The sequence below is a fragment of the Harmonia axyridis genome, chromosome 2 (assembly GCF_914767665.1).
Source record: "Harmonia axyridis chromosome 2, icHarAxyr1.1, whole genome shotgun sequence".
Classification (NCBI taxonomy): domain Eukaryota; kingdom Metazoa; phylum Arthropoda; class Insecta; order Coleoptera; family Coccinellidae; genus Harmonia; species Harmonia axyridis.
Window position 1 is genome coordinate 37088576 of NC_059502.1, and position 12856 is coordinate 37101431.

The 12856-nt window shown below is 33.3% G+C and overlaps 1 protein-coding gene and 1 long non-coding RNA gene across 4 annotated transcripts in view; both read right to left on the reverse strand.

Moving 5' to 3' along the window:
- Positions 1-12856, reverse strand: part of LOC123672345 (glutamate receptor ionotropic, kainate 2) — a 730109-nt gene that overhangs the window by 276543 nt on the left and 440710 nt on the right. For all 3 annotated transcript variants that reach the window (XM_045606425.1, XM_045606423.1, XM_045606424.1), the window contains exon 3: positions 4505-4666. In XM_045606425.1, the coding sequence (XP_045462381.1) occupies positions 4505-4666 (162 nt within the window). The remainder of the gene's footprint in view (positions 1-4504; positions 4667-12856) is intronic.
- LOC123672356 lies at positions 119-1111 on the reverse strand. The gene is made up of 2 exons (XR_006746257.1): positions 600-1111; positions 119-370 (listed from the first exon to the last, which is right to left on the reverse strand). It is a non-coding gene; the product is annotated as an uncharacterized LOC123672356 (long non-coding RNA).

Here is a 12856-nt window from a genome sequence, read left to right on the forward strand (position 1 = left end):
TCTGAAATCTTCCTTTACAAAACACTTCGACCAACTCAGATAAAGAAACTTCCTATTAATAATATCATTAAACAAAAATGGAGCCACTTCATAAACTACATTAAATTTATCTTTGAACTTGATTTTGTTAAAGAATTTTATATCCTCAATAGAACAATTTAAATTGTTTATATTAACGACTTTCTCCGAAAAATCGGGCTCACTTACTCCATACAAATCCATACCATAAACCATAATACGAGTTCCCATCTTGATTAATATTTTTCGGTTCTATTATTAGGGGCGGAAAAATATACGAATTTAATTTGGGATCTGATTTCTCATCAAGTAATCACGCTTTCTTGTTAGAGATCATTCCTTTCTCAAAAATCTAAAAAATAGAGATATTGAGACGAAATTATAGAGCAATCCAAGGGGCGAATGCGCAAATAATGGAGGATTACCAATCAAAAGTTGAACATTCGACTCAATAATGAAGTGAAGAGCACAGAAAAACGTTTGTCAAATCATCAATTGAACGAAACGACTGCGTTCATTAACACACGCACTCAACGTTCTGTCAAAGACCTGCCTAATAACTGCGACCCTTTGGTACATACCCTAATGTTCCGAAAATATGCTGGTGGGTTCAATTAACGTCATATTAAATTTCCTGCTGAAATACGAAAATTCAATAAAGGGGATATGTCTAATCTAATAGCTTAGGTAGAGAGCAATAGACGGTGTTATTTGGCTGCATGGGAGATTGTAGGCTGTACGTGTTTGTGGAAATCATCGGCACCGAGCAGGTCTGCTAGCCCCTCGTTATCAGATTCCTCGCAGTTGAAGCTTTCCCAGTCATCCCCCATCGTTGCATTTCCATTACGACTTCGGTTGGAGGGTATGCCAATGGGATCGTACGGGCTGTACGGAGATTTACTAGGGTCAGTCGTTGATTGTGAATTGAACGATTGAAGGATCATCTGTATGGACAACTGGATGTGAGCACTTTGTAATTTTAACTCGAAACCTCTTTTCTACTGGTATGATGCATTTTGTTACATCAGGAAGTGAAGTATTTTAGAATATCATCGACGTAACTTCGGTGCTAATTGTTACTTGAAATCTACCCTGAAAATTTCTGTAATATGAAAAATAAAATGTGAAATTATAAAATTTAAATGGAAATATATAAGACAAAAAATTAAATATAAGATTTCAATGTTCTAAGAAGGATAAAACAAAAATCAAGTCGATCAATGCTGAATGCATGACGAAATTAATATGATATATTTAAATGCTTTTCGAGAGATTTGATTATGAGCAATATGAATTTTCATCAGGGAAATGAACCAAGTCAAGATAAATAGTACTACACTGCCTTATCAGTCTTATAGGTAGGTATAATTACTGCATCAAGAAAATCACGCGACAAGCTTTCATATCTCATACAGTTCATAATGTAGATGTATTGATGAATTTTCTTCGATTTGAACTTTATTTTCTGCCTCCGAGAGCATTGATATAAAAGTTTTTTCTTCCTTTAGAAGAGCAAGTCCTTGAATTACAACAGGGTGTGCAAACCACTATGAGGTTTGTGTGGTGCACATAAAGAATTTTTTTTTCCTTTGAAAATTTAATGAAAATATGATAGACATTTTTTAGTGGTTCATTCTGCTATATAATTACAACTGAACTGAAACGATTGCACATTTTGTGCAGGCATATGCGTTCTGCACGGTGATATTCATTACTATATAGGGTGTTTCATTGGTAAATGTACATACGTTAACCTGAGGTAGAGCTACCCTAGGCGAGTCCAAAAAAAACTATATATGATAGGTCTAATCTTCCGCATAGCAGAGATATAGAGTGGTTTATGAATTTACCAATATATTCAATTCCTCATAACTTTTGAACCGTCCAGTATATTCGATTGATATTTGGAATGCAAAATTCACTCCATCAGGTACACCGATTGATCTTTGAAATGATTAAAAAAACAGATCCGTATTAGAAAAATATGGAACTGCTGAGATTCAACACCCTGATAGTGGAATATTGGAATTTAATGGAAATATTCGCAAAGAGCAGAAATTTTTCAATGGGGATCAGTAAATTTCATTGTCCCGCACGTCATTCAACTCATCGAAAATTTCGGCCAAAAATTTAATTCAATAGTGGAATTTCAATAACTTCTCAGAAAAATCGTACATTGAGATCAAATTGAAAAATTTTCTTGTTTCGCTGATTGAATATTTGTATTTCCTGATATTCTGACAAATTTTCTTGAGTATTTTCCAGAAGAGCATGGCTTGTGTTATGACAAATCAGCAACAATGAAGAAATAACTAAACTAAAATAAATGAACAAATAAAACATTCTGAAAGAATCACAGATGTTGCTCGAAAGGACAATCTGTTTGCTCGATACACATTATTTAGTTTTTTTTTTGGTTTTAGTATATTGCTTCTGTTATTTAGTAATTTCTTCAATGATGTGTATGTATATGATTATTTTTTGATGAGTTTTATAGGCTTGAAAGCCTCTACTCTGTATTCAGTTGTAATAATAATAACTTCGATAATTTGTAAGAGAATTTCCTCAATTCCTTTTTAAGACAAATAAACTGAGGATTTCAAATATCTCCAAATGAAATAATCGACAGGAATGAAATCTGTTGATCTAGAGGGCCATGTATGGGGCACACCTTTGCCTATCCACATATTTGGAAAGTTCTGGTTCTAAAAGTTCCATACGTTAATTGAGGTGAAGTCCCATCATGCTGAAAATACATCCCTGCAATGTCCATATCTTTGAGTAATACACTTGAGTAATACTTTGAAGGAAATCTCAATAAAGACCACCCATAAGCCGTCTTGGTAGGATATATGCCCCAATCAATTAGTTTTTATAAACAACACACCATACGTATTTTGAAAATTTGTGTTGAGATTAAGTATACCTGATAGCGTGAGGATTTTCTTCAGCCCACATATCTGAATACCTCAGATTGAAGACGCCATCCCTCGTTAAAATGGATGCATCAGTATCTAAATAAAATTCTATTAACCATTCTTTCATTTCTTAAAATCCATCGACTTTTCCAATCGTATTTTCTGGAGATGAAAAGGGTAAAGGTTATTTTTCTTCGATCTACGCCATACAGTCACATGGCATACGTTGTGAGCATTAGCAATCCTCCTAGAGATGTGGTATTAGCGTCACAAATTCACAAATCAATATTCTTGATTCGAGAATTTATGAGGCAATATTATGTTCGATTTTAATATAAAGAACAAACCACAATACCTCAAGAAAATGTCTTTAGCAGTTCAATTAGTTATAAAATTTTATGTCATATAGATATTGTTGTAGCCTACTCGAATAAACACATTGCGTAGTGCTTTTATCGTAGTCCTGATAATTCGTTGAAACTGTTTTCCTAGAGATCAGTAAACAAAGATGTTGAATGAAGTTTTCTTATTGAAAAAATTTATTGAAAGCCAAACTTAATGAAAAAAAAAATACTGAATTCAGTAATTTTTCTAATGATAACATTGTCGATGAAGAGTTATGGCACTCAAGAAAGAACAAACTTCCAAGTGAAACTGTGGACAAAGTTTCCAATGGAAATAATTTTACTCCAGCATGAAGTATATCTCACAAGATAATTTTCCTAAATTGCAAATTCATGGAGCATAAAATACCTATTCTTGATAGGATAGGATGTTAATCAAATCTCAATTCACAAGGTGGACGATGTTTAGTAAATTGAAATCAGAGTTGTCTTTTGTATTCTGAAAGATAGTAGTCCTTAATTGTCCATACCAAGGTCCTTACTAACGATTGCTGATTGTATAGAAACTATTAAATATTCAACTAGAATGAACGCACTTTCACTTGTTTGAAACGAGTATAAAAGTTTCATGAAGACGTTTCTGGGTCGATGGCAATCATTGTCTGTATTTGCTCGTTCCCTGTGAGTTATATTTGTGTCGATCTATTTCCGTTAATTTTTTTCTCATTTCTTTCATTAATTACGAGTGTTCCAGTAGATTATCAGGATAAAATTTTATTCAAATGTATGTTTGTTTCGACTTTTTATCTGAGACAGGTATTACAGGTTTGGATTTGACTTACTGATGATTAATTGGACTGCTGAGAACACGATTGATAACTGTCAAATGGGATGTGCAAGGGCCTTGAAATTTACTGGGTAGATTCAATGTCAATTGGGTTTAATAATGAACAGAAATAAAATTTTGTTTTCTCCATAATTGAAAATGATCAAAATTCAAAAATCAGATAAAAATAGGAAAAAGAATGTAAGTAAAAAATTGCTCTAGTATCTTAATATCAGAGAATAATGTAAAATTCATGTAATATATGAATTGACGAAAATTAAATTCAGATACTATTTAATATGAGATAGATTATTCAGTAACCTCTTTATATGATTATTTCTTGATACCAAAGAACTTTCATTATGAAAAAAGTTTTCAATATAGGCAAAATTTCTTACCTTTCTTAGAAGCCCGAAAACTGTCATCTCTCGGTACATACTGAATATCATATACTAATGTTGTATTAGGAAGAAATTCTCGGTCCCTATTGATTTTGTAAACAGCATATTTGAAAGCGTATTCAATGCTGGTATCCTTCTGATCTTCTGTGAATATTGCTCCTGTAAATAAAAAGTCTGATATAGATTTGGTAGAATGAATAAATTGGCAAAGTTTCTGAATGAATGAAGCCATGAAATTCTCTGCTAATAACTGATCTGATTAATTCTCTTTTCTTCATTAAGAAAGGTGATTGTTGAATACGATAAAGAAAATTTTGAATGAAAATATTGAATAGCATTTCAGCACGTTCAAAATATTGAGTGAGAATCATTTAGTTGTGGTAAATGGATTCATAAGAATTGAATTATGAAATACATCTTACTTAATTCGGTTCATGAGAGAGACAATATAATTATATTTAAACTCGTGTTTCATCATTGATATCGACAGCGTTTCAAGTGAATATCTTATATCGTTATTCGATCATTCAAAATGTTGAAGTTGAATGCTATTTTAATTGAACTTTGGTAATCATCTAGATACTTTTGGATAACGCAATAGTAAACTTTATTTTATTCAATATCTAGTAAGGTTTCCTTCAGGAATAAAATTGAGTATACAGGGTGATTCAGGAATGATTGTACAGGCTTTTAGGGCAGATGCTGAACATTTTGGTGAGTCTGAATCAGAGCTCGAAATATGTCCTAACTATATTAGTTCAAGAGATATAGGATGTTTTATGTATTTTATCAAAAACTTTCAATCGCCATAACTCTTGGATGGCTGCATGGATCTTCATGAAAATTTGAGGGAATGAGAAAAGGCCAATGCCTAATATTTTCACATAATGGCTTCTGGATTACACAGGTCCCGACTTTTTATTCCACATTTTGTAAAAAAAAGCCTGTACATCGAATTTTCGAAAAGTGAAATTCTTTTCAAAATCTACAGTAAATACTCTTTCAAACAAGCTCATTTGGAATAATAGCACACTTCGCATCAATATTTAATGAGTTCGAATTCGAAGTAAGCGAGGACTTGTGTTTCTCCGAATAATGCGTTAATTTATATTGGATGAATTTAATTTCTCAGTATCATGATTAAAGGCAGCATTTCTAACCTGTGGTGGTACCCCCTAAGGGGGTGCGAGCATACCGAAGGGTAAAATTTTGGATATGTAAAAAAAATATTAACTGACTGAAATCAGACATCACACGCGCACAAAACAAAATGCGTCTCGACATCTTATTTACACTTTTGCAAATAAATTCTTTCATACACATTTCCTCATCAATTTTCATATGTGATTTTTTCTCGAAAATTTCTTTTTTTTTTACTTGCTAGCTCTTGTATTGAATGTTTTCCAGCTTTCATTAGCCTTTCTTTCTGCTCCACTATTTATCTTCTCACATGCTGATGGAATCGATCTGAAGCTTGAGATATAATTCATTTTCAATGCTCTGTGAAAGATTCCAGAAGAAATTCGTTTACTCTGAATTCATCCCATTACAAAATCTAAGTGGCTTATTCTCAAAATTTGGACATTTCAAACCGTTATTGGGTAATCATCGAAATAGAAAACTACGCAAGTGGTAGATTGTTGTGTTTTCATAAAATTTTCATTGAGAGAATTATCGAAATGTCATCATTTACGGATACTGAGTATACTGATATGTTGTTAGTTTATGGATTTTGTAAGTGCAATGGTCGTGAAGCTGCTTTGGAATTTCGAAGGCTATATCTGGATCGTCGAATTCCTAACCACCAAACGTTGGAACATGTTAATCGTAAACTTCGTGAAACTGGACACTTTCCGTCAGTAAGTAAACGAGAAAGAGCATGTTCGATGGTAAACCATGAAGAGATAAAAGATGCTGACCAAGAAAATCCCTCAACCATTAATCGGCGTCTTGGTTTAGTTTTAGGTTTGCCAAATTGTCAGGTCTGGCGAGTTCTGCACCCTGAAAAGTAGCATTCATTTCATTTACAATCCGTCCAAAGTTTGGAGCCAGGTGATGAACTACCGAGGATGCGATTTTGCAGATGGGTCTTGCGGAACCAGCGAGTTATCTTCAGAACGCTTTTTACTGATGAAGGACCTTCACAAAAGATGGCATTTTGAATGCACGCAATGCATATACTCGTATTTGGTCTAGAGTAAATCCGAAAGTGACCAGAAAACACAATTCACAACAAAGTTTTTCAGTCAATATTTGGTGTGGTATTTACAATAATCGACTAATTGGACTACATGTTCTTCAACACAGGCTGAACGGAGTGACATATCCACAATTTCTAATCGAGAATTTGCCAGGGCTCTTGAATAATGGAAGCAATATTCCAAGAGGAATGCACTTCCAACATAATGGAGCTTACACATTTTACCCGTGAAGTTGTAGCGCAGTTGAATGAAGTTTATCTAGATCATTGGTTTGGTAGAGGGGGACTTCATGACTGGCCTGCAAGATCCCTGGATCTTACATGCTTGGATTATTTTCTCTGGGTGCACTTAAAAATGAAGTTCACTCTGAAGAAATCATAGACAGGGAGCATCTGATTCATTCATATTCAAGCTGCATGTGAAGCAATACGGAATTGAGCGAAAATTTTGAAGAAAGCTATAGGTCATTTGATCACAAAGGCTAGAAAATGTTTGGAAGAAAGAGGGAGTATTTTCGAAAAAAAGTAATAATTTTTTCTCTTATTTATTGTAAATTTTTTCTAGTTCCACACATGTATATAAGATATATTCTATATTTTTATGATTAAGTCCAATTCCTTAATGTTCAATGTTAATTCGAGTTTTCGGTTAAATTTAGTTTTGCAAAAAATATTTTATGTTGCCCCTTCATTCATGTATTGGATGGAATAAGATGCAGCACGATACCTAAGTCATGTTACTGAGAATTTCAATCGATTCAATATGAATAGACGCATTATTCGGAGATTCACAGGTCCGTGTTAACTATAAAATGAAAATTACGTTCATCATTTTTCCTGGCTATTTAATTCAAGTATTCAACTCCAATGTTGAAGTTGAATCGAAATTTTAGCATGAGACCAGATGTACTTCGGAATTGCAATTCCGTCACCTATTCGTAGTTTTCAAAAAACTTTCAATACTTGGTCACAGAAACGCTAAACTTTTCAAGAAGGATCAAGGATAACTTAGGTATAATTATCTCTGTTAAACTTGTTATTTTCTATTCTACGTCATTTACATCTTAAATGATAGCTTTACAAAGTTTGTGGTTCCTTCTTTTGTCGGAATTACCGGACGAGGGAGACATTCTACTTTCTATAGCTCTGATTAGAATGCAGGACGGATATCAGAAGTTTCTAACTCTTTCGCTGCTCTTTGAATATTTAAGAATGTGTAGGATGTTCAGCAAGGACATTTTATGAGGGAGAGAATTTGGTTGAATCAATAGCAGAAAAAGGGGTAGATCATTTTTCCTATCCAATCACATTAGGATAGCTATCAAAGCAAATCAGCATTACGATTATTATTAAATCGTCAAAAAGATCAATCAGTCGGAATAAGGTGTTATTGAGATGGTTATCAAAAATTTTTCATTACATAATTATTTGAAAAGTTTGAGCAAAAAAGAACTGATTCCATGTCCTCAGAATTACTTCACGAATATTGAAAACCAATAATTTCATGGACTATCAATAGCATCTAATTTGATGTGAAATGAATCCTTAAAGGTGTCTAAATGTTGTGTTTTTACCTTATTTTGAGTTAAGGTCGTTATTTTTTCTAGGGATTTTAATGTTGTTATTTCTTTTTGCTAATCTGTAGTATCTCATTCACAAATTGTTGAAAAGCCTTATGGTCATTCATATACATGCAAACTTCCAATAAGTATATTAAACTGATATTACCTACTTATTTCAGCTGAAAATAGTAAATCAGTAGGATATTGCTACCTCCTTCTGAATATTATTTTTAGATTTTACTTCAGTACAATATTCAGTATGTACAGTCTTAAAACATGTAACGCAACGTCGCAACATCAGCTCATGAGATGACCATTCCACGGATCCTGAACGGTTGCAATGTTGATATAACGAACTAACAACAATGGTCCCAGTATAGTACACAATTTTTTTTCATTCACCTACAATATCATTCAATCGATACCTATCCTATAGGTAGCTTTTCAAGAAGTTGAACATAGTTCAAAGCACTAAGAACAGAACTCTGATGAGGTACCTATAGTGCTTACGACCACGAAAGTGCTTTCACCAAACACAACAACACAAGGCTTTCAGTAGTTCCCTAAATGACTAGAAATTATTCAAATTTTTGACAAAATTCAATTAGGACTTGGTGTTTTTCAGTAAAGCAACTCGTGTAACTCAATTGAGTTCTTTAGCAATGTCACAGTTTTTTGCGATCACTTCATTCGAACACTAATACGAATTTTTCGCCTCTTTCGAATCTTGTATTACCGAAAATTTTAATATAATTTGATCATTTATATGAAAAAGTGAAGATGTGATGCTGATTGACCTTGTAGGTACCTATCGTATAAAAATAGAGTTCAAGTACCTTTTCTGCAGATGATGAAACATTACAATCTGCTGCGACAATATCCAATTGAAGAAAAGAAACCAATGCAAAATATAAAATGACAATCTATTCAAAGAAATAAATTCATTTCAACCATTGTTCCTCGATGTAGTTGCTATCAACGTATTATGTCTTTTTTCGAATATGGTCATATGATTCATGATACGGACTATTTATAATCCGTACCTACAATTGTGAAACAAAGTTGACCCGAATCATAGTCAAATTCATTTATTGATTCGAAGAAATTTCGGATGAAATAATGAACATAAATATCATAAGAGATTCATTATGAATACCATAATTTAAGTACAAGAAAATATTGTTCTTTAATAGTTTGAAGTTCCACCAGATTGTAGATAGCAATTTCGGTTATAATGAGATCTCCCTAAATAGTGGACACCTTATGCATAATATATCTTTTCGACAGCACAACATTCATCACGAATATTCTATGAAGGATCACTCGATCGAAGATATCCTATCGCTTATTATATTAATCTCCAAGAAATGCGTTAAAAATTGACGGATTTGAGCGTGTTCATATGCACCTGATTAATATTCCAATAATGTCATGAATTGGAAGAATGGGGACGGGCCTCCAACTCCAAAGTAATTGCATCCATTCTTTGAACCGTTTGACTTTTTAATAAAGCCTTCGTTGGAAAAATAATCGTACAGGAAGAAGAGGAAGTCATAAATATTTATTGGTGATATTGCCTGCTGAACGATATTACTTCTTGAACTTGGGAGAAAGTTTAGTAGGATGATGGGTTAGGAGAGTAGTTAACTTGAGGGAAAGGGGTTTTCAATCGAGGCTACCCCCGTCTTGTGATAAAATTGGTTGGAAATTATTTTTCTGCCAGTTCAGTAGGCGAATCAATGAATTCTGTTAAACCTTTTGTCGAACTTTCAAGATTGAATGGTGACCAAAATACTTCGATTTAGAATTTCAAATATACCGTTAATTTGGTAAAATTGAATCAATACTTCTTTGTCGGTATTATAAGTACTAATAAAATGTTTAAATTGGTGTGCATTAACATAACTTTCATCAATTTAAAAGAAGTATCGATAATTTGATGATACAGAATATTTCAGAAACTCACTGACCTGGAATCAGGGGCATATGGGCATTCAAGAGCCTATAAAGAATAAAACCAATCTATACTACATAGGGTTCATCCCAAGGATCAATATTTCAGTTTATGAGATATTTTCAGGTGGAGAGATTTATTATTTCAACTTAAATGTATGCAATTCTCCATTTTTTTTTTCCAAAAATGATCTAAATTGATTCGACTCAATGATGAAGAATTTGAGGTTGAAATCAATACCTACTATGATTTGATTGAACGTTTCTGAATAGTTGAAGGACCCGGATATCTCGGTGAAGTTTGTAAATGGACAAAACCTTTCGATGGATTTATATAAAATTCTGTTTTCCTAGTAGTTGCAAAATATCAATCCGAAAGACTTAAATTTGATTTTGTAGAATCTATACGTCAGATTTCAATGATCTGATCACCCCTAAAACCATTATTTAACCATCGGAGAACCCACTGAATTATGTCGAATATTTTGCAGTTGGGGCTGACAAAGATGCACGAAGATACGGAAAGGATGAAATATTCGTGAACTGTCGAGTTTATAACAAGAAGACGAGACATTAGACAAAGATATAACTTTTAATCGCAAATTATTCATATTCCGAGATACGAGGAGTTCTAAAAAAAAAGAAGTAGTTACTGCACATTTATGCATGCAATTAAGAATTTCATGTTCGTCATTGGCATTAAAAACCTGACGCGTCCATATAAAGATTATGTAAAATACAATACAAAAATTATTCACTTCAAACAAAAAATATGAGTCGATAAAATCTTAATATTAGCAGGGAAAATGTAAACGGGGCGTCATACATTTAAACCTATGATACAAGACCTCGGATAAAATCCTCGAGGAAATTCTGTATGATGGCATATATCGAAAGTAAACAAGTCGAGCATTCATTTATTATTTTTATAGTAAATTTCGTTTCCACATGAGAATTGTTCCAAAAAAAAGTATGTATATGCGGTTGTGATAAAAGTTTAGAGTTTTCTATAATTTCATAGCCTGTTGCTTGGTTAGACTATTTATCAATTGTTTACCATTATAACAGAAGGATCTTGCCAAATTCCGAGGAAAAATGTCATAAATACTAATTTGAACGAGATTCAGTGCTTTCCACAAGCTTATTTTCATTTGAAATCTTGTGATTCTGATTCATTACACTATATTTGTTTCGGATACTTGAGGAACTAGTGTAATTCCGTATTGCAATTGACACGTCATGATTCTGTACTTCAGTCGACGCATCTGGAAATGGGTCAACAAAAGAGGTCTCACTTCCATAAGCATTTACCATATACACTGTGTCCGTAAAGTATGGATCAAATTAATTTTTTGCTAAACAGACCATTTTAAGAAATAATTCTGACCCACGTCGATTTTTTATTTTAATTTACCGCATTTCAAAATAATAATCCAATGTACGGGGTGAAATACTTTCGAGAAATGACGTCACCGTCATTTTTTTAAATGGAACACCCTCATTTTGTCTCAATTTTCCGATTACCCTAGCTGAGCTGATTCCAAAAATGTATCATATGTCGATTCCAATTGGTACAGGGTAGACAAAAATACAATAGTTTTGTGTGTGCTCATAAAGTAACGCGTAACATTCTTTATAAGTTGAATTAACAATATTATCAAAAATACTTATTGTCTAGCGGCAATTTGTTTGAATATAACACCCTGTAGTTTGTTAAATTTGTAGATTAATAAAAATGAGCTGTTTCCAAACATGTTTGATATTTGAGGTCTAGCGGACAGAATCTGAAAGAAATTATTTCTCATCAATTTCAAAACATGTAGTGAATGTAACCAACTACAGGGTGTTACACTCAAACCAATTGCCGCTAGACAATAAGTATTTTTGATAATATTGTTAATTTAACTAATAAAGAATGTTACGCGTTACTTTAGGAGCACACACAAAACTATTGTATTTTGTACACCTTGTACAAATTGGAATCAACATGTGATTCATTTTTGAAATCAGCTCAGCTAGAGTAATCGGAAAATTGAGACAAAATGGGGGTGTTCCATAAAAAAAAATGACGTTGACGTAAAAACTCAAAAGTAATTCACCCTGTATATTAGATTATTAATTTCAAATACGGTAAATTGAAATAAAAATCGACATGTTTCAGGATTATTTCTTAAAATGGCCTGTTTAGCTATAAATGGATTTGTTCCATACTTTACGGACACAGTGTATAAAGTCCGGCCACCTTACAAGGAACTCTCCTAAAGACCATAAGCAATCTTTGTACGATTATATTTATTTCATCGCAGGATACCGGCCACATCCTATATCCTAACAGAACAAACCTCGAGAGCCCTCTCGGGATAGGACGACAAACGGTTTTTAGACATGCAGCTGGTCGTCAGTACTCCAGCCTACGGGGGAAGGAAGGGTTTCCACCCGTGAAATAGCCGCCACAGTCACCACCGTCGCTCATCTATGAGAGAGGATCAGAGTGATGGCCATGAAATATTCATGGTCTGTGGAGTTTTGTATACAACGCGCTCTGTTTTATTCAGACTTTTTCGGGGCTTTCTACGATCCCTTTCACGTATTTCAGGATCACTGTTACGTTTTTTCTTCATCTGGAATCTTGCT